The 18468-nt window shown below is 68.7% G+C and overlaps 9 protein-coding genes across 9 annotated transcripts; 5 read left to right on the top strand and 4 right to left on the bottom strand.

Moving 5' to 3' along the window:
- Positions 1-34: 34 nt before the first annotated feature.
- MICPUN_50930 (predicted protein) lies at positions 35-1105 on the bottom strand (the record flags this gene model as incomplete). Its single annotated transcript, XM_002503487.1, has 1 exon — positions 35-1105. The coding sequence occupies one exon, from the start codon at positions 1103-1105 to the stop codon at positions 35-37; it is 1071 nt and encodes a 356-aa protein (XP_002503533.1).
- Positions 1106-1266: 161 nt separating this feature from the next.
- Positions 1267-2816, top strand: MICPUN_59938 (predicted protein; the record flags this gene model as incomplete). Its single annotated transcript, XM_002503836.1, has 2 exons — positions 1267-1326; positions 1485-2816. The coding sequence occupies 2 exons, from the start codon at positions 1267-1269 to the stop codon at positions 2814-2816; spliced, it is 1392 nt and encodes a 463-aa protein (XP_002503882.1).
- A 153-nt stretch (positions 2817-2969) lies between these two features.
- MICPUN_59937 (predicted protein) lies at positions 2970-4520 on the bottom strand (the record flags this gene model as incomplete). Its single annotated transcript, XM_002503486.1, has 1 exon — positions 2970-4520. The coding sequence occupies one exon, from the start codon at positions 4518-4520 to the stop codon at positions 2970-2972; it is 1551 nt and encodes a 516-aa protein (XP_002503532.1).
- Positions 4521-5015: 495 nt separating this feature from the next.
- On the top strand, positions 5016-6611 carry MICPUN_108576 (predicted protein). Its single transcript, XM_002503835.1, has one exon. The coding sequence runs from the start codon at positions 5041-5043 to the stop codon at positions 6559-6561; it is 1521 nt and encodes a 506-aa protein (XP_002503881.1). The 5' UTR covers positions 5016-5040; the 3' UTR covers positions 6562-6611.
- A 295-nt stretch (positions 6612-6906) lies between these two features.
- MICPUN_114075 (predicted protein) lies at positions 6907-12516 on the top strand (the record flags this gene model as incomplete). The annotated part of the gene is made up of 1 exon (XM_002503834.1): positions 6907-12516. The coding sequence occupies one exon, from the start codon at positions 6907-6909 to the stop codon at positions 12202-12204; it is 5298 nt and encodes a 1765-aa protein (XP_002503880.1). The 3' UTR covers positions 12205-12516.
- On the top strand, positions 12491-13585 carry MICPUN_59934 (predicted protein; the record flags this gene model as incomplete). Its single annotated transcript, XM_002503833.1, has 1 exon — positions 12491-13585. One exon carries the CDS (start codon positions 12491-12493, stop codon positions 13583-13585), a length of 1095 nt encoding a protein of 364 aa, XP_002503879.1.
- A 90-nt stretch (positions 13586-13675) lies between these two features.
- On the bottom strand, positions 13676-16546 carry MICPUN_59933 (predicted protein; the record flags this gene model as incomplete). The annotated part of the gene is made up of 2 exons (XM_002503485.1): positions 13676-16226; positions 16380-16546. The coding sequence occupies 2 exons, from the start codon at positions 16544-16546 to the stop codon at positions 13676-13678; spliced, it is 2718 nt and encodes a 905-aa protein (XP_002503531.1).
- Positions 16547-16681: 135 nt separating this feature from the next.
- MICPUN_75949 (predicted protein) lies at positions 16682-17557 on the top strand (the record flags this gene model as incomplete). The annotated part of the gene is made up of 1 exon (XM_002503832.1): positions 16682-17557. A coding segment is annotated over one exon (876 nt), but the record flags the coding sequence as incomplete, so codon positions are not given.
- Positions 17558-17749: 192 nt separating this feature from the next.
- On the bottom strand, positions 17750-18427 carry MICPUN_101399 (predicted protein; the record flags this gene model as incomplete). The annotated part of the gene is made up of 1 exon (XM_002503484.1): positions 17750-18427. The coding sequence occupies one exon, from the start codon at positions 18425-18427 to the stop codon at positions 17750-17752; it is 678 nt and encodes a 225-aa protein (XP_002503530.1).
- Between the last annotated feature and the right edge of the window lie 41 nt (positions 18428-18468).

The raw sequence follows: 18468 nt of genomic DNA, 5'->3' as shown, positions 1-18468 counted from the left end.
AGTGAGTTGTTGAAAATTGATTAACCGGTTGCGTCTACGGGAACCACCTGGACTTGTCGTCGCCCACCAGGTACCCCTCCACGCCCTCCGGCGTGTACCCCGGGGCGAACGTCCCCTCCTCGGCGATCTCCACGATCTTGTTCGCCGCGCTCGGCGCGAAGGCAGCCTCCGCCATGACCCTCGCGACCAGCTCGCGGCTCACCTCGCCGGATGCCATCACGTTACCCGGAGTCGCCACGAGCTGCGTCTTCGGGGGCTCGCCGCGTAAACCCGCCGGGCGGACGATGACGTACTCGACGCCGGACGCCTGCAGGTGCTTCTCCCCCACCAGCTTCTCGTCGAGCACCCCCCCGAACGCGTTGGTGATCTTGAAGCCCGGCGAGTCCGCGGCTCCCATGGCGCGGCCGTCGGTGAGGATGGACGAGATGAGGACCACGCGCTTGACCCCGGCGGCCTTCGCGGCGTCCACGAGGTGTACGACGCCCTCGTTGTCCACGGCGTGCGCGGCCTGGGCCATCTTGAACGGGTTGCCCGGCACGAACCCGGTGCAGATCACGACGACGTCGGTTCCCTTCATGGGCCCCGCGAGGACATCCGCCGGGGCGGTGACGTCGAAGCCCGGTAGGAGCTCGACGCCGCCCCTGTCGATGCCGAGCTTCGAGGCCTTCTCCGGGGAACGAACGGCGGCGGTGATGCCGGCGCCGCCGCGCCTGCGGAGCTCGTCCACGACTAGCTGGCCCGTCTGTCCCGTCGCTCCAACGACGAGGATCTTGGGCGGAACGGAGACGGGGGCCGCGGGCGGGGCCGCGACGACGTCGTCGTCGGCGAGCGCGAGCGACGCGATCGAGGCGTTGGACGCGAACGTGATGGCGGCGAGAGCGCCGGAGATGGCCTCGCGGCGGCCGGCGCGCGAGACCCCGCCGTCGACGGCATCCGGGGTTGACGATGACTCCGCGCGCACGACGTGCAGGGTCGACGAAGAACGCGTCGATGGGCGAACACGACCCGAGCCGGAACCGCGGACGGCGGCTCGCGCGGAGCGACGCTCGGGGCGGTTGCCGATGGAGACGCGGAGAGAGGTGAGGGAGGTGAGGGAGGTGGACATTGCCGGCAGTATCGCGCAGGTGCGGGATGGACTGGTGTTGTTACTCTATCCAGACAGAATCCACGTGGCAGGGGCGTCCCGACGGCTGCTTTTTTCCATCAGCGGCGCAGGGCTCGACACACCGCAGGGCTCAAATCTCAGCGGCGCACGCACCTCCAACGATGGGCATGTCAACCCGCGACCAGGCCGTGGCGGCGCGCAACGCCAGCCGGCAGCTCCAGGTTCGCATCCCGCCATCCCCCGGCCCCCATCGACCGCGCCGCCCTAAACCTTTTCCCCAGCCGGTGACGATTGTCGATGTTCTCGCCGCGCGTCCAATACCCGTCGTTCATCCACCCGCTGACCCCGTTTCTCTTCGCCCCGATCCGGATTCCGCCAGAACCTCAGCAGCGAGGATCGCGCCGCGCTGCTGTACGCGATCGCCGACGCCCTCGAGGCCAACGAGGACGCCATCATGCGCGAGAACGAGAAGGACATCGCCGCCGCCGAGGCTGCCGACACCGAGTCGCACCTCCTCAACAGGCTCAAGATGAAGCCCGGGAAGATCGCGCAGCTCGCGGCGGGCGCCAGACAGATTGCCGACATGGAGGAGCCGCTCGGCCGCCAGCTCAGCAAGATGAAGGTGGCGGACGGACTCACCCTCGAGCAGGTCACCGCGCCCCTCGGAGTCCTCCTCATCATCTTCGAGTCCAGGCCCGACGCCCTCCCGCAGATCGCCTCCCTCGCCATCCGATCCGGCAACGGCCTCCTCCTCAAGGGTGGCAAGGAGGCGGCCAAGACCAACGCCATCCTCCACCAGATCATCGTCGACTGCATGCCCGCCTTTGGCGTCGACCGCGAGTGCATCGTCCTCGTCGAGGGTCGCGAAGCCGTCTCGGATATCCTCGCGCTGCACGACGTCGTGGACCTCGTCATCCCCCGCGGGTCCAACTCGCTCGTCTCCTACATCAGCAACAACACCAAGATCCCGGTGCTGGGCCACGCGGACGGCGTGTGCCACATGTACTTGGACCCAAACGCCGACGTGAAAATGGCGGCTAAGCTTGCGGTTGATTCCAAAACCGACTACCCGGCGGCTTGCAACGCGCTCGAGACCCTGCTCGTGCACAAATCCCTGATCGGCAAGGGTAAGGACGGGTACGAGACCGTCGCCGCGGCGCTCGTGGCGGCCGGGTGCACGCTGCACGGCGGTGCGCGCGCGGAGAAGGCGCTCAAGCTCCCGGCGTGCCCGGCGCCCCGACACGAGTACGGGAACCTGGGCCTCACCGTCGAGATCGTGGACGACATGGACCAGGCGATCGACTACATCCACGCCAACGGGAGCGGGCACACCGAGTGCATCATCACGAACGACAAGGCGGCCGCCGAGGAGTTCCTGAGACGGGTCGACAGCGCGTGCGTATTTCACAACGCGTCCACCAGATTTTCCGACGGTTTCAGGTTCGGACTGGGCGCCGAGGTGGGCATCTCCACGAGCCGCATCCACGCGCGCGGGCCTGTCGGCGTCGAGGGCCTCCTGACCACGAGGTGGCTGTGCCGCGGCGACGGGCACTTCGTCGAGAAGGACACGGGCGTCAAGTACACGCACCAGAAGCTGCCGTTGGACGCGAACCTGGCGCACAAGGTGGCGTCGGGCCTTGGATGGGCCGTCGGGATCGCCAACGCGGTTCACCTCGGGCTCATGCTGTGGAAGATGGCGACGAAGAAGTGATGAGACGGATCGATGAAGCGACTGACTGCTTATGATGATACCCGAGCAAACAGCCGGGGGCGAAAGACCGACCCCGTGTACATTGAGAAGAGTGATGGATGTGATAGAGCGACTCATTGATCTTAATAATACAAGCGACGCTTTTCGAACACTTTAGATGTGCGCGGGAATCTTCACCCCCGCCATCTCCTTCAGGTGGGTCCAGTTCTTCTCGATGATCTCCTTCGCCGTGGAGATCCTGAAATCGTACCCGTGCTCAGCCGCCCATCGCTGAATGATCGGCCTCGCCGCGTGATGCCGGTACCTCGGCATCGTGGGGAAGAGATGGTGAACGAGCTGCGTGTCCATCCCGCCCCACAGCCATCGCTCCAGCCCATCCACGTCAGCCTCCCGCGTGCTCCGGAACTGGATGTCCACGAACTCGCCAGCCTGCTCGAACATGATCTCCTCGGTCTGGTGCGTCGCCGTCACCAAGGCGCCCACCAGGAACCCGCCCAGCAGGACGGATGAGATGGCCACGCTGAGCGGCAAGCAGCCGAAGAGCCATCCGTAGTGCACCGCGAGTAGGGCGAGCTCCTTCTTATCCTTGCGCTGGATCGCGGACGCGAGCGAGTGGCGGCGCCAGAGGACGTAGGTGAACGCGTAGAGCGGGTACCCGTACCAGTGCTGCCACCTGCGGAAGCCCGGGTTATCGGGCCTCCCCGTCACCTCGGGCGACTGGAGGAAATAGAGGGGCTCGAGCTTGATATCACCGTCCCGCCCGTCGATGTTGGTGAACGAGTGGTGCATGTTGTGCTTGTGCTGCCACCACTCGGTGCTGAAACCGTTCGTCAGCGAGCCGAACCCGCGCATCATCGAGCACCACTTGCCGCGGCCGTGGATGTAATCGTGCGCGAGCCAACCAGCCTGCTGCATCCCGAGGCCGATGGAACACGCCGCGAGGATCGGATGCGAGTTGGCCAGGAACCACCCGATCGCGTACAGCCCGAGCGTGGTACCCAGCACCGCCGCCTCCTTCAGGGGATCGCGCCTGAACCATCCCTCGTCGTCGAACTTTTTCCTGAGCGTCGCAAACGCCGGGTTTGCGTCGCCCGGGAGGTTATCGTTGGAGTGCACGCCGGTGTCGGGGAGGGTCCCGTACGCGGTGGGGACGCCCGAGGAGTTCTTATCCTCGGATGAACCAAACTGCTCGTCGGGCTCCTCGTCGGGACCCAAACACGTGGGGAGCATGGCGAGTCGCCTGGCGGCGGTGTCGTCGCCGTTGGGTCCGTACGAGTGCAGCGCGTAGAAGACGTCGGTGGCGTCGCAGCCATCCATGAGGGTGATGAAGAGCGCGCCTCCGGGGTGCGCCCTCGCCCAGCCGGTGCAGTCGTACCAGACGCCGTCGATGCGGAGCCTCAGTTTCTTGCCGGTGTCTTTCTTCTTGCGGATGATGTCGTCGGGGGACTCGTCGATCGCGTCGGGAACCTCGACCCGGAACGGGGAGAAGAGCCCCGCGCGCGCGGCGAGCCGCGATGGTTCGCCCACGTGGTCCACGTTCCTGATCCCCCGCCTCCACGCGCCGGCGTGCGGGCGGGCTTGGCGCGTGGCGAGCGAGTCGCCGCGCCGGAATGTCGCGCGCGACGCGACACCGCGGCGCGTTGGGGTGCCGCGGGTCACGACGATCGCGCGCATCGACACGGAAGCCGCGACGGTCGTCGACATTTTGGATGTGTCACCACCTATCCGCCTCTGCTGCTGCCGTGGCTGACGTCACGCCCGGCGATTCCAAATCGACCGCGCGCTTCGCTCGCCGTCGATCGATCGAAGGTGTCACGCACCCCCTTCGATACCTCTGCGGGACGTCAATGCGCCCGGAAAGAGTATGTGCGACACTCGCACAGGCGCCCCGCGGTTTGGCCTCGGGGTCGATCGTCGCTCGGGCACGCTCGAGGCGGTCGAACTGCACAAGTTGAAAACCAGCCAGCTGGAACCGGCCTCTGAGAGCGCCACGACAGGATACCGTCCGCGCCTGACCGGCAGAACCGGACCCTGACCGGATCTCATAGCGAAATTTGGTCGCGCGCGGATCACCAATCACAGACCTCGAAAATCCATCCAGTCTGGAGCGTTTTGTTTTGTTTTTCCACGGCCTTCCAAAGCAATTTTAGCGCGTTCCGCCCGCGCTCGACGCGCCCAGTGCACACCGCACAGGTCCGTATCGCGCGAGATCGCGACGACGCATATGTTTCTCTCCGCGCTCGCTCCCGCGGCGGCCTCGCTCTTCGCCCCCGCGGCGACCCGCGACGCCCCCAAGGCTACCAACGTCGTCCGAGGAGGTGCCCATTTGACTGGAGGCCGTCGACGTGTGCGAGCCGCGTCCGTTGCGCTCTCCCGGCCGGAATCCCTCGGGGTCGGGTCGACCCTGACCGCGATGTACGCCACACACTCCACCATGGCGTCCCTCTCGGGCCGTCACGCGGCCTCGTTCGCGCCCCGTCGGGTTCGCCGGGGCGCGGTGAAGGTCGCCGCGGCGAAGGGATCCGACTCGGACTCCTCGTCGAATCCCAAGCGCCCGGATCCGACCTTCCAGGGCGCGCCCATGTCTCCGGGCTCGGGGCACGGCCAGATGCTCGCGCACGTCCTCGACGCCGAGCCGCAGCTCTTCGAAGCTGCAGTGGAGGCCACCCTGGACCGCATGATCGACGAGCTCGACCAGCAGGAGCAATCCGAGGGGAGCATCGACGTGAGCCAGGACGAGAAGGACAAGGGCGGGATGGTGCTCTTCCGACGCATCGAGCAGATGCGCGCGCTGGAGCGAAGGAGCGGCGTGCAGGACGTCATGTACGCCAACATCCTCCAGAAGTTCCTCAGCATCGGCGTCGACATGCTGCCGCCGCTCGACGACGAGGACGTGTTGCTCAGGGGAGTCGACCTCACCAAGCTCACCTCGGGGGTGCACTCGGTGGAGGCGCTGGAGATGGTCAAGGAGCATCTCATGGGCATGCTCGGCCCGCAGGCGTCCAACGCCTACTCAAACACCCTGGTACGCATGTCTAAGCTGCAGTGCGCGCAGATGTACGCCGCGTCCATCATGTTCGGGTACTTCCTCCGCAAGGCGGACAAGCGGTTCAAGCTCGATCGAGCCATGGGCACGTTGCCGATGAACCCGCTGGACAGCGCCAAGGCCCTGGAGGAGCTCTTCAACAGCGCCTCCGCCATGGACAGCATGGACGAGGCGGACGGCGCGGGCGTCGGCGGCTTCGCCAACTCCGAGTTCCCCGGCGCCTCCGGCGTCTTCGACGTCGACGACAAGGGCAACGCCACCGAGGACGCGTCGAAACCCGGCGCGCAAAATAACCTGACCCTCAAGCAGTACATCCAATCCTTCGACCAGAACGCGCTGGCGGAGACGGCGAGGATCGTCTCCATGGAGGGCGTCACCCTGGCGGAGCGCCAGACGGGCGCGCTGTTCGGCAGCATCGAGGACCTCGCCATGGAGATGCAGCGCGCGCTGGAGGAGGGGGGCGAACCAATCACGAGCCCGGATCAGCTCATGAGCCGCGTGCAGGACGTCGTGGGCGGGGGCAAGGTGAAGACGCTGACGCTGCCGGTGGCGACGCAGCGGCGGGTGGTGCTTGAGGCTGTTGCGTTTGGGACGTTTTTGAGGGACGCGGAGACGTACGTGGACACCAGGGACGGGCGGCTGCTGACGCCGGTGTCGAGGGGGCCGGAGCCTCCGGGGCTCATCGGCTCGGGCGCCTGACTGGTTGCCAGTGTGTGAGGGTCTGTGTTTAATGTTAAATACATCACGCGACGCGGGAGTTGTGCACGTCCTGCTCGCCATCTCCTCGCTCTTGATGACGTCCACACGCTCGATCCCTTCGCCCGCGCTTTCCGGTTCCCACCTTGGAGTCCCCGCCGGGATCCCTCTCGGGAGTGCCCAGACACACGAAAGGTCCCTTCAGAAAAATCTTCGCCGGGGTTCGACATCTTTGGAATCTTGACCGTGACACACACTTCAGGCGCCCAGCAACTACAGGCAGCTGGCAGCGAAGATGGCCCGAAACGCGGGTGTAGTTATTAGATTTAGGAGGGTGCATCGCCGGTGATGCTCGGTCGCTGGAGACTTCGCGCGCGTTCGCGCCCCCGGCTGCCCGCGGCGGCCTTCCTCCTCCTGGCCGTGGTGACGTCAACTTTCGCCCCCGGCGTTTCGGACGCGGCGGCGACCGACGGGGTCGCGCGACTCCGGCACGGCGTCCGCCCCGGCGAGCTCCTCCTCGAGCGGCGCGTGGTGAACGTCTCGTCCGAGCTCGCCGCGGAGCGGGCCGGGACGAAGCCCGCGGCGACGCAGCCGGCGGCGGCGATCGAGCGCGGACGAGCGCTCGCCGAGGGCGACGGGCCACATCGGCGCATCGGTCGCGGGAGCGAGGACGTCCGCTGGCGCCTGCTCGACGACGCCGCGGTGAACGACGACAACGACGACCACGACGGGGGGCGCGCGTGGACCGATCCGGGCGCCTTCGGCGCCAACGCGTCCCGCGCGTCCGTCGCGCAGTTCATCGTCGCCACCGACGGCCGCGACGGGATTCGCTCGTCGCTCGCGTCGGCGCTTCGTCCTTTCGACGGCTCATTCCTCGCCGGCGTCGTCCCCGTCGCGTCGTACATCGCCGTGGGGGGACCGGCGGCGGCGGCGGCGGCGGCGGCGCTCCCGGGGGTGACGTGGGTGGGTCCCCTCACGCCCGGGGACGTCGCGGCGGCCGCGTGGGATCGCGTGTTGAACGAGTTGCCGAACGCGATGGCTTCCGGAAACGTCTCGGCGCTTCTGCGCGAGCACGCCGTCGCGTCGGACGCGGACTCGGGCCGCGTGCTCCTCGAAGCCGTGCTCCCGCCGACGGACGACGAACGAGGAGGCGTGGGGGGAGGAAACACAGCTGGCGGGGGCGGCGGAGTCGGGGGCGCCGCGGGGGATGACTCGTTTGCGGCGGCGGCGGCTCGAGCGTTTGAGCGGGGCGTGAGGTCCGCGTCGGGCGACGCCGACGCCTTCGCGCGCGTCGCCGGGCGGGGGGGCAAGGTGATCGTCGGCGTCCTCCCAAGCGGGCTCAACGCGACGGTGCACTGGCTGGCTTCCAGCCGCGCGACGCAGTGGGTGGCGCCAAGACCCGCGGCGTCGACCCGCGGGCGCCCCCTGCGTCGGTTGACAAACAGGGAGGCGTCGGAGGTTGTGCAAGGCGCGGGTCTCGGGGCTTCGCCGTTTCACGAGGTTGGGATCACCGGCGTCGGCCAGATCGTCGGGTGCGGCGACACGGGCGTGGACGTGAGGCACTGCGCGTTTCAGCAGCCCGGCAAGTTTGCGATGCGCCGAAGCATATCGGACGACGAGATTGACACGGATGGGCACGGGACTCACGTCGCCGGTTCGATCGCGGGGGCGCTCACCGACCACGACAGCTTCGGTCCGTACGACGGCGTGGCCAAAGACGCCGGGCTGGCGTTCACGGACATCGGCTCGCTCGCCTACGACGTGTGTTCCAAAAATTCGTGGGAAACGTGTCTGTACATCGCGGATACGATGGGCGAAGACTACTACGAACACGCGAGAGTCGCGGGCGCCAGGATACATTCCGACAGCTGGGGATGGTCGTCGAAGTACTACGGGCAGGAAGTGCGCGAGATTGACGAGTTTGCGTGGCGAAATCCCACGTTTCTGCCGATGTTTGCGCTCGGAAACGACGGCCGAAACGCGCAGGGCATCCAGTACGGCGACGGGACGGTTGTGTATTACGCCGACGGCCGATACACCTACGGGGCACCCGCCAACGCCAAGAACATCTTAGGCGTCGGCGCCACTCTATCGAGTAACTCGGGATCGGTCTCCCTCGGTTACTTCGAGGACACCAACACGTACGAGGTTGACATCGGCGGACCGATGGGAAAGCACTGGGAGCATTTCAAGATTCGGGGCTACGGCGGTCTACCCGATCTCTCCTCGCCGCCCGGGGGTTCACACGCGATCGACCAGGTCGCCCTCGCCGTGGCGGATCCCCTCGACGCGTGCGACGCACTTGCCAACGACGTGGCTGGAAACATTCTGTTGATCAGGAACGGCACGTGCGACTACGCTGCGAAGGTTCAAAACGCCGTGGACGCTGGAGCCGTCGGGGTGATGATCTTCGGCAGGTACTACCTGAGCGGCCCCATTCGTTTCATGTCCGGCTCGTCAGAGGACGGGACGAGTGCGTACCGGGGAAACGTTCCCACGATTCCCGTGCTGAGCATCCCGCAGAGAGACGGCGAGTTGCTCGCCGCGATGACGGAGGAATACGAGCGCCTGACTGTCGGCGTTCGCGGGCCGATACCCCTCTCGGAGACGCGTCACGAGAATTTAGCGTCGTTCACCTCCGGAGGTCCGACCCTCGACGGGCGCATCAAACCCGACGTCGTAGCCCCGGGGCACAACATCATCAGCGCGTATCCCCTGACCGACGCCCAGGTGGCTAGCGGGGACACCTGCGGGGCGGTGAAGATGAGCGGCACCTCGATGGCCACGCCCGTCGCCGCGGGCGCGATGGCGTTGCTCCGTCAGTACTTCACCGACGGCTACCACCCGTCGGGCGCCGCCAACTGCCACGACGGCTTCGAGCCGTCCGCGGCGCTGCTGCGCGCGGTCGTCATCAACGGCGCGCAGACCATGACTGGCTTTGAGCAGCGCTACGAATGGAAAAACGGCAGGTACTACGCGTGGTACGCTCAGCCGATTGAACCGGCGCCGAGCCCGCGTCAGGGCTGGGGCAGGATCGACCTCGCCAAGTCCGTCCCGCTTCCGTCCGCGCTCAACCCGGACGCGTCCACGACGGTCGCCAACCTCGTCGTCCTCGACGGCGTCGACGGGCTCGCGTTCACGGCTTCCAATCAGGCGCGCGGCGTCTGCGTGCACGTCGCCGAGCAGACGAACGACGAGCTTCGGGCTACTCTGGCTTGGACCGATCCGCCGGCGGCGATCGTCGACGGCGGCGCGCTCGTGAACGACCTCGACCTCATCCTGTACCACCTGCCGGAGGAAACTGACGCGGAGCCGACGCAGCTGTGGCCCCTGAACGGCGCGTGGGGCACGTGGGACGACACGAACAACGCCGAGCGCGTTGTTTGGAGCTCGCCGGATGCGGGACGATACTGGGTCGAGGCGCTGGCGTGGAGCCTCGACGGCGGAGACCAGGCGTTCGCGCTGGCCGTCAGCGGCAGGTTCGAGCGGTGGGGCGGGGACGAGTTGACGAGGGAGGGGTGCCTGACGAACGAGAGGTTTCCCGCGCCGCCAGCGGCGGCGATGGACAACCGACCGTGCGAAAAGCCGCCTCCTCCTTCTCCTCCTTCTCCTCCTTCTCCTCCTTCTCCTCCGCCTCCTCCGCCGCCGAGCCCGCCGCCTCCTCCGCCGCCGTCTCCACCACCGCCGAGGCCGCCTCCACCGCCGAGCCCGCCGCCGCCAGTGCACGAGCCGCCGCCGAGCCCGCCTCCGCCGCCGAGCCCGCCGCCGCCGACGCCAGATGCGCCGCCGCCGAGCCCACCGCCGCCGCCGCCGTCGCCGCCGCCGTCGCCGCCACCCTCTCCGCCACCCCCGCCGAGCCCTATGCCGCCGCCGCCGCCGTCGCCACCACCGCCGAGGCCGCCTCCACCGCCGAGCCCGCCGCCGCCGGTGCACGAGCCGCCGCCGAGCCCGCCTCCGCCGCCGAACCCGTCGCCACCGCCGCCGAGCCCGATGCCGCCACCGCCGAGCCCGATGCCGCCGCCACCATCGCCGCCGCCGCCGAGCCCGCCGCCGCCGAGCCCGATGCCGCCGCCACCATCGCCGCCGCCGCCGATCCCGTCGCCGCCGCCGCCGCCGCCGACGCCGCGGTCCCCTCCCCCCGCGCCCCCGCCGCTTCCCGGGGACGTGGATCCCACCCCCGCGTCGCCCCCCGTGACCGGTCGCGCGGTCGACGGGTACCTGGCGCGGTGCCCCGTCTTCGTCGACGTCGACGGCGACGGCCTCCCCGGCCGGGACGAGCCGCGGGCGACGACTGACAGGCTCGGCGGCTTTGCGGTGCCGAGGACCGACTCGTGGCGCCGAGGCGGCTCGCACGCTTACGTCGTCGTCGCCGCCGCGGGTGACCCGGATTGCGTGGACTCGTTCACGCTCGCGGCGCCGGGCATGTCGCGCCTGACGTCCGCGGAGCCCGTGGATCCGACCGAGCACGACGACGGCGGCGTCGTGATGGTCACGCCCCTGACCACCGTCGCGGCGGCGATTGCGAAAAGGCGGGGGACGACGACTGGCGACGCCAAGGCTATGGTCAACGACGCGCTCAGCCTCGACGCGTCGATCGACGTGTCGCGCGTCGACCCGGTCGGCGCGGTCGCCGACGGCGACGGCCACGAGCTCGTGGTGGCGACGTCGCTGGTCGCGAACCTGGTCTCGGCGTTATCCGCGCTGTTAACCCCCGCGTGCGGCGGCGACGCCGGACAAGCGGAGACGTTCGTGTTGAACGCGGTGGCTGATTTGATCCACGACGCTGGGACGACGGGCGGCGATTTCCGAGGGAGGAGGAGGATACTGGACGGGCACGTCGACCTGGAGTCCACGCGCACGGTGTCGGCGCTCGCCAACGACTCCATCGAGGGCGCGGTGGCCGGCGGGGTTGTCGGAGACGCAATCAACGCGATTAGCGCCGAAGCCGTCGCCGCCGTCGCCGAGGTTTCCGTCGGGTCCGCTCGCGTGCTCCGCGCCGCCGCCGCGGATGGCGCCGGGCTCCACCCGGACGACCCGATGGCGGTGGTCCGCTCCGCCTCCGCCGTCGCCGCGGTGATGCAGGGACCGGGCGTGCGGGGCGCCATCGCGGAGGTTGCGGCGAGCGGCGGAGGGTCAAATCTCGCGAACTGTCCGGGGTTCGCCGCGTTGACGGAGCTGAGCTCGCCGGGGAAGATGGCGGCGGCGGTGACGGTGGCGGAGCTCAGCCTGCCGGCCATCGAGGTGGCGCGCGCGCCCCCCATGCCGCCCCCGCCGCTCATGCCGCCGCCCCCGCCGCTCATGCCGCCCCCGCCGCCTGACGAGCGTGATTCATCGGTCGAGGCGTCGTCCCGTACATCCGCGATGTATGAATCATCCGACGTCGTCCCCGAGTCGAAGAAAGCTCCGTCGTTTGGCGTCGTCGTCGGCGTCGTCGTCGGCGCCGTGGCGTCGGTCTCGTGCGCCCTCGCGGCGTGCCGCGGTCGACGTACAGGGCGGGAACAACGCGGCGCGTACCGGGTGGACGCCAAGGGGAGAAGGGTCATCGGCGGAGGCGCGTCTTCGTCATTTATTGCGTTTGACGTGGATCGAGCGACACAGCTGGCGGCGGCGGGGTCGCCTCGCGAGGGTTTCGCTCGGCGCGGTTGATTCGTTCATTATTCTTTTAGTCTTTTAGCAGTTGTCAGACGACGTAGAGTAGCAACAGAACGACGCGAACGGCGCCGGATGGACGTCCGACTCCCCCCCCGTTCAGACGTGTGATATCGCATCGTGTCGTGTCGTCACGGGAGCCTCCCTCGGTAAGTGTTGGACCTGAAAATGGTGCACGCCAACAAGCCCAGACGGCGTTTCCTGCCGGTTCCAAACCCGTCCGCGCGCGAAGGGCTCCCGTTCCCCGCGGCGAGTCCCCACCGTTTTCCGCGTCGCGGCGAGTATGCTCACGCCGTCCGTGGCGCGCGCGGCGGCGCGTTGGGGGCGTCGAGGGTTGAGCGCCGCGCTGGCCTCCACGGCCCGTGCCGATTTCGGTTTGGGCACCCGATCGGGATCGATGCGAGACGACGTGCGGTCCCCGCCGACGCTCCCCGCGCACCTCGCGCCCTGGACCTCACCGCCCGGCGACGCGCCAGCCTCCCGCAGGCTCGCGTCGACCAAGTTCGGCGTCAAACCCGCGAGAAACCGCGCGCCCAAGCCCGCCACGGAGGCGGCCCGACCCAACAAGTCGAAGGGACAATCGTCGACCGAATCGTCCGTCCCGCTGAAGGATGCCATGGCGAAGCTGGTGGCGAAGGTCCACCCCGATCTGTTCGCCTCGGGACCCGCGGGCGCGGGCGAGACGAACGACGAGTCTCTCAAGGCGATACAGACGGTGCTGGACTCCGTGACGCGCGATAAGACGACGCCGAACGCGGGCATCAAGCGACTGAAATTCTTCGTCCACGACGACGAATCGCCAGAGGGCGTCAGGGTCGTGCCGTTTTCGTTCAAAACCACGGGCGGGGACTGCCGCAACCTGGTGGCGCGGCAGCTGCGGGACGTGATGGCCAAGGTGGGGGTGCCCGGGGACTTTCGGTGGGACCCCGGGGACTGGGACGTTCGAGATTCTTCCGGGTACGTGGCCCGGAGGCACAACCCGTGGAGCAACGTCAAAGGGGTGGATTATTCCAACTCTGACGGCGGCGACAACGCGGCGGGCGGGCGGAAGCGCGGGGACCTCGTGGCCGCGCTGAAGATCAACGACAGGCTCTTCGAGGCCATCGCCGCGGTACCGTGGATCCCCGAGCCCCACGGGGACGACCGGGTGCGCGCGATAAACGAGGAGATCGTTCCCCGGCTGGCCAAGGAGGGGTGGGCGCTGGACCGGCGCGTGCTGGAGCGCATCTGGCGGGGCGAGAGGGACGACGCGTCGGTGATGGACGGCGTGGACGCCGCGAGCGGACTGGCGCTTCAGGCGATCGTCAAGCACGCCAGGGCGTTCGACAGGGCCTACGGCAAGCCCGCGAGGGAGCGCGCCAACTTCTACCCAGAATAGCCCAAAAACGTCGGTGAAACACAGCTGTGAAAAAGATTCGACTCTCTCTAACCTTCGTCTGATTCAATCCCCGTCCGTCGATTCGATCGTTCAATCTCCGAGGGCGTACACCGCGACGTAGCACCCGGTCCTGTCCCTCAGCACCCTCCCCTCCTCCACCTCGTCCACCGCCTCGTCGTCGAACGTGGTCCACCCGACGCCGCCGTCCCGCCTCGGTCCAAAAACGTGCGCGACGTAGTGACCAAACTCCAGGCTCGACCCGACGTGCGAGACGACCCCGCGGAGCTCGTACGCGCCCGCCTGGCGCTTGGCGTCCGGGCCGGAAGGTGAAGCGTCGTCGGGGTAGACGTGAACCGCCGCGGTGGCCTCGTCGCGCGCGCCCCGCGGCTCCGGCGTGGTCTCCGCGGCGGCGACGCCTCCGTCGACGGGGGTAAAACCGCCGCCGTCGTTCGAGTCGGGGTGTCCGCGCGGGGTCGGATTCGACGACCCCTGCGCACCCTTGGAGTCGTCCTCGTGGAGGTCCAGGTTCAGGTTCAGGCGGCGGGGCACCGCGGGCGTCGTCGTCTTGTCGTCGTTCTCGTCCAACAAACCGTTTTGTTGGAGCGTTTTCGATCGAGCCTTGCCCGCGGGGACGACGGCGGTGGCGTCGGCGGGCGCCGAGTCGACGGGGCGAACGACCTCGGCGGCGACGGGATGGTTCGACCGGGGCGGGGGACCGCGCAGGGCCGAGGCGTCCTCCCCGACGAACGGTTCGAGGGTGAGCCTCGTGGGAAGCTTCACCGGACGCGTCACCTTGACCATTCGCATCGCGAACGGCGCCGGGGCCGGGGCGGGCTCCGCTTGCGTCGGGGCGTTTCCGTTTCCGTCGCTCCTCGCGTTTTCGTCATCCCCGCCGCCGCGAGCCGCCGCCTTGGTTCCCCCGGTCGTCCGCACGTACCTGAACCGCTTGAGGTGCACCACGAGCACCCTGGGCAGCCTCACGATGCGCCGAACGAGCGTCGCGGACGTGCCGTCGCACCCGTCCCTCTCGCACTTACGCTCCAGCGTCTCGGGGGTGAAAAACCCGTCGAGCAACGACGCGAGCTCGACGTCGGCGGACCCGTCGGCGCCGGAACTCTCCGGAAGCTCGACGGAGAGGTGTCGGAAGGTCTCGTGCCGCACGCACGCGTCCCCGCACGACTCGCACGTCAGCGTCGCGGCGACCGCCGTGGTGAAGTTCCTGCGCGTGGGGCACAGGGTTGCGTGCAGCGGCACCACGCTCTTCGGTTCCGGAGCCTCGAGCCGACCGTCCGCGTACGCCGCTGTCACCTCCTCCTCCAACGCGTCCAGGCACTCGCACAAAAACTCGTGCGCGTCGTGCTGCCGGTTACCCGCGTAGTGCGCGTGCCTGCGCTGCACCGCGGTCTTCACCTCCGCCGGGGAGAGAACCGCGGAGGGACCCCGCGGCGCGGGGAGGGACGAGGTCGCGGGCGTCGACTCCGCCGCCGCCGCCGCCGCCGCTCGCATGATGGCGCGCTCGTGCGACGCCCTCCTCGCCGCCACCAGCCCGCGCACGGCGCTGTACACGGACCCGTCGTCGAACCCCCCGTCCGCCAGCGGCTTCGCCTCCGCCGCGCGCGCGAACTCCTCCAACCCGCAGAGCACCTGGAGCGCGGCGTTGAGGTAACACGTGTTGCCCAAATTCCGCAGACCCGGGGTGCGAGGCACCGGACGAGCGGCGATCGCCGCGGCGCGTTCGGCGTCCGCCCTGGCGACCGCGGACGCGGCTTTGGCCTTGGCCGCGGCGAAGGGGTTGCCGAAGGGGTTGGCCGGCGGCCTCTCGAGCGCGGGGGGCGCGACGTCGTCGTCGTCGTCGGCGGCGTCCCTGAACGGATGGGGGGGGCCCGCCCCGGGCTTGGGCCGCGGCAGCCAGCACTTGGCGGGCCCGTCGGTCGTCGTCGCGGACCTGTGGGTGCTGGGGGGCTGCCTCGAGGCGTCGTCCCCGTCGTCTTCGAGTCCCTCCAGGGCCGCCACGGTCACCCGCAACTTTTTCGCCGGAGGAAGGAGCGAGTCGTCTCGCCGATCGTCGCCGGCGCCGTCGAAGGACATGCGCCGCGCCACCGTCTGCGGGTGACGCGCGACGGGCTTCGTCGCCGCGCCGCCGCGAGGGTCGCGGAGGATCGCGGGCGGCGCGGCGGCGCGCTGGATGGTGGACGCGCCGCCCAGCGGGGTTCGCGTCGCGCCGGCGGGTCGGGTCGACCCGGGATGCCCCGCGGGGGTGACGTTCTCGTCGTTCGCGTCGTCGCGTCTCCTGCCGACCGGCGTGCCCGTGACGGTGCCGCTCGGAGGCGCGCGGGGCTTTCGCTGCGCGCCCGCGAGCGCGATGGTGCCTCCGACGGTGCGCGCGGCGAAGGTGTCGCGGTCCGCGCGCGGGGTCGCCGCGGGAGGGGTGCGCAGCATGGCGTTCGCGCCTGGGGACTCGCGCGGAAAGAGGTTGGGCCAATCGCGCACCGGCGCGGGGATCTTTCGATTCGCCCGAGCGGTCGCGGCGGCGTCGACGCCGCCGCCGGTCTTCTTCCTGCCCGGCGAGAACATCAGCTCGTCCCGTTTCTTCTTCTGCGCGCTCGTCTGGATGGCGTTCTGCGCCGCGGCCAGCATGTCCCTGCCGCGAGCGCCTGGGGATGGGGAAAGGGGATAATCGGGCGGGAGGTGAGGGAAACAAGCCGGATTTTGAGGGTGCGCAGCGGGGGTTTCGGACGATTGGGAGCGCGTCGGGACGGGGTTCGCGAGGGCTCACCCATGATGCGCCACGCACAGCCTACGTCGCGATGGTCGAGGGCGGTCGGTGCGCGATAGTCGGCGCGAGTCCGCGCGGCGCGCTCTGTCGTGGCTCCTCTGTCGTGGCTCGAATTTGAATTCTTCTTCCGCGGCCGTGCCAAGAATGTGGGGTGCCAACAAATGCCAGCTCTGTGCCCAGGTCATTCACTTGCGCGGTGGCGCCGGACGACCGGGTTCGTTCCGGGGCGAGGTTCGAGGCGGATGGGCGGAGATGGGATCGCGAGACGGCGATCAAACGGCGCGGCGTCAACCTCGAACGAGCCCGACCGCGCCGCGTCCTGGGACCGCGTCCTCTACCGCAAGCAGGCGTTCCCCGACAATCACACCGACGACACGTTCCTCTCGGGGCTGGTGCTGAACGGGCGGATCACGCCGCGGGTGCTGTCCGAGGTGATGCTGGACGCCGCGACGGTGTCGCAGCAGCTCGCGGTGGTCGCCCTGAAGTCCACCGCGGTGGCGCACCTCCTCTCCGGTCGCGTGACCGCGCGAGACCTGGTGGCCATCGACGCCGCGCTGCTCGCCACCGGGGCGCTCGCCGTCGCGGCGATGCACGGGCCGGCGCGCGCGGTTCGCCGGTGCGCGCGCGTGGGCCCCGCCATGCTCGCCGCGATCCTCGCGCTCACGCCGCTCTTCCAGACGATGACCGCGGCGATCAGCGACGACACCGCCGTTGCCACCGCCGTGTGCTCCCTCGCGCTCCACCTCCTCACGCACGATTACGCGTCGCTCAACTCGAGCTCCGCGCGGCTCGGATCCTTCGTGTCCCTGGGCGCCGCCATGTTCGCATCCGCGATACTCACGTCGAGGTTACCCCCCGCGCCAGACGCGCGGTCGCCGCTGGAACCAAACGCCGCGGTCTTCGCCGACATGACCCTCGCGGTCGCGCTGTTCGTCCTGCTCCCGTCGTTGCGCCGGGAAGCGCAGCGGCGGGGGGGGCCGCGCACAGCTGTGCGTCACGTGTTCGCGACGACGTGTCTTCACGGCGCGGCGATGGCGTCGGTGCTCGCGCTGAGGGGGTCGATGCGCGATGGGAACGTGACGACGCTGGCGGTCGGGTACGTCGCCGCGGTGTTCGGCATCGTCGTGGTGTGCCCGGCGTGGCTCGTGCGGATGATGGGTTTCAAGGAGCAGATTAACGGTCCGTGGGACGAGGCCAAGCCGGACGCGTCGCTGCTGCGGTGACTTTTTATCATAGACGGGGTTTTAGGCTGGCCGAAGCGGAAGGAGTGACGGGCGCGGGTTTGAGCGTCGCAAGTTTGTCGTCGAAGGGGCGAGACGCGAGACGTCGTCGCGTTTGAGAATACATTTCAATCGACTCTTTACCAGTACCAAATCGCGGCGGCGGGATCATGTTTCACTTTTCACCGCGCGACATTCCTTGCACTGAGAGCGCCGACGACCGTGCTCGCAGAATGAGCCCCCACCGCATTCCTTGCAGTAAGAGCGTCGACGACCGTGCTCGCAAATTGAGCCCCCGCCGCACGCTTTGCACTCAGAGCGTATACGACCGTGCTCGCAAATTCCACCCCCACCGCACTCCTTGCACTGATAGCGCATACGGCCGTGCTCGCAGATTGATGACCCACCGCACTCCTTGCACCGAGAGCGCCGACGACCGTGCTCGCAAATTCCACCCCCACCGCACTCCTTGCACGTAGAGCGCTGACGACCGTGCTCGCAGATTCCAGACCCACCGCACTCCTTGCACCTGTGGCGCTGACGACCGTGCTCGCAGACTTCAGACCCCCCGCACTCCTTGCACCTATGGCGCTGACGGCCGTGCTCGCAGATTGATGCACCACCGCACTCCTTGCACCGACTGCGCCACTTCCCGTGCGGACAAGCGCTGCACACCTTGCAGTTCGACCTCCACTTCACGCCGTGTTCGCATGGCCCCTTTGTGCGAGGGGCTCTCTTCCGCTTCACGCCCTTCTTCGTCAACTCCTCTCCCCCCATCTCCGTGTCCTCAACTTCGCCATACTCGTCGAGGGTCACTCTGACGTTCGGCCGCCAGATCGACGGCATCCCTTCCCGCGCCCCGAGGAGTGCAGCGCCAGACACGCGCC

The sequence above is a fragment of the Micromonas commoda genome, chromosome 7, assembly GCF_000090985.2.
Source record: "Micromonas commoda chromosome 7, complete sequence".
Taxonomy (NCBI): Eukaryota; Viridiplantae; Chlorophyta; class Mamiellophyceae; order Mamiellales; family Mamiellaceae; genus Micromonas; species Micromonas commoda.
The sequence above is the reverse complement of the archived record's forward strand: the minus strand, read 5'-3'. Positions and strand labels throughout refer to the sequence as shown.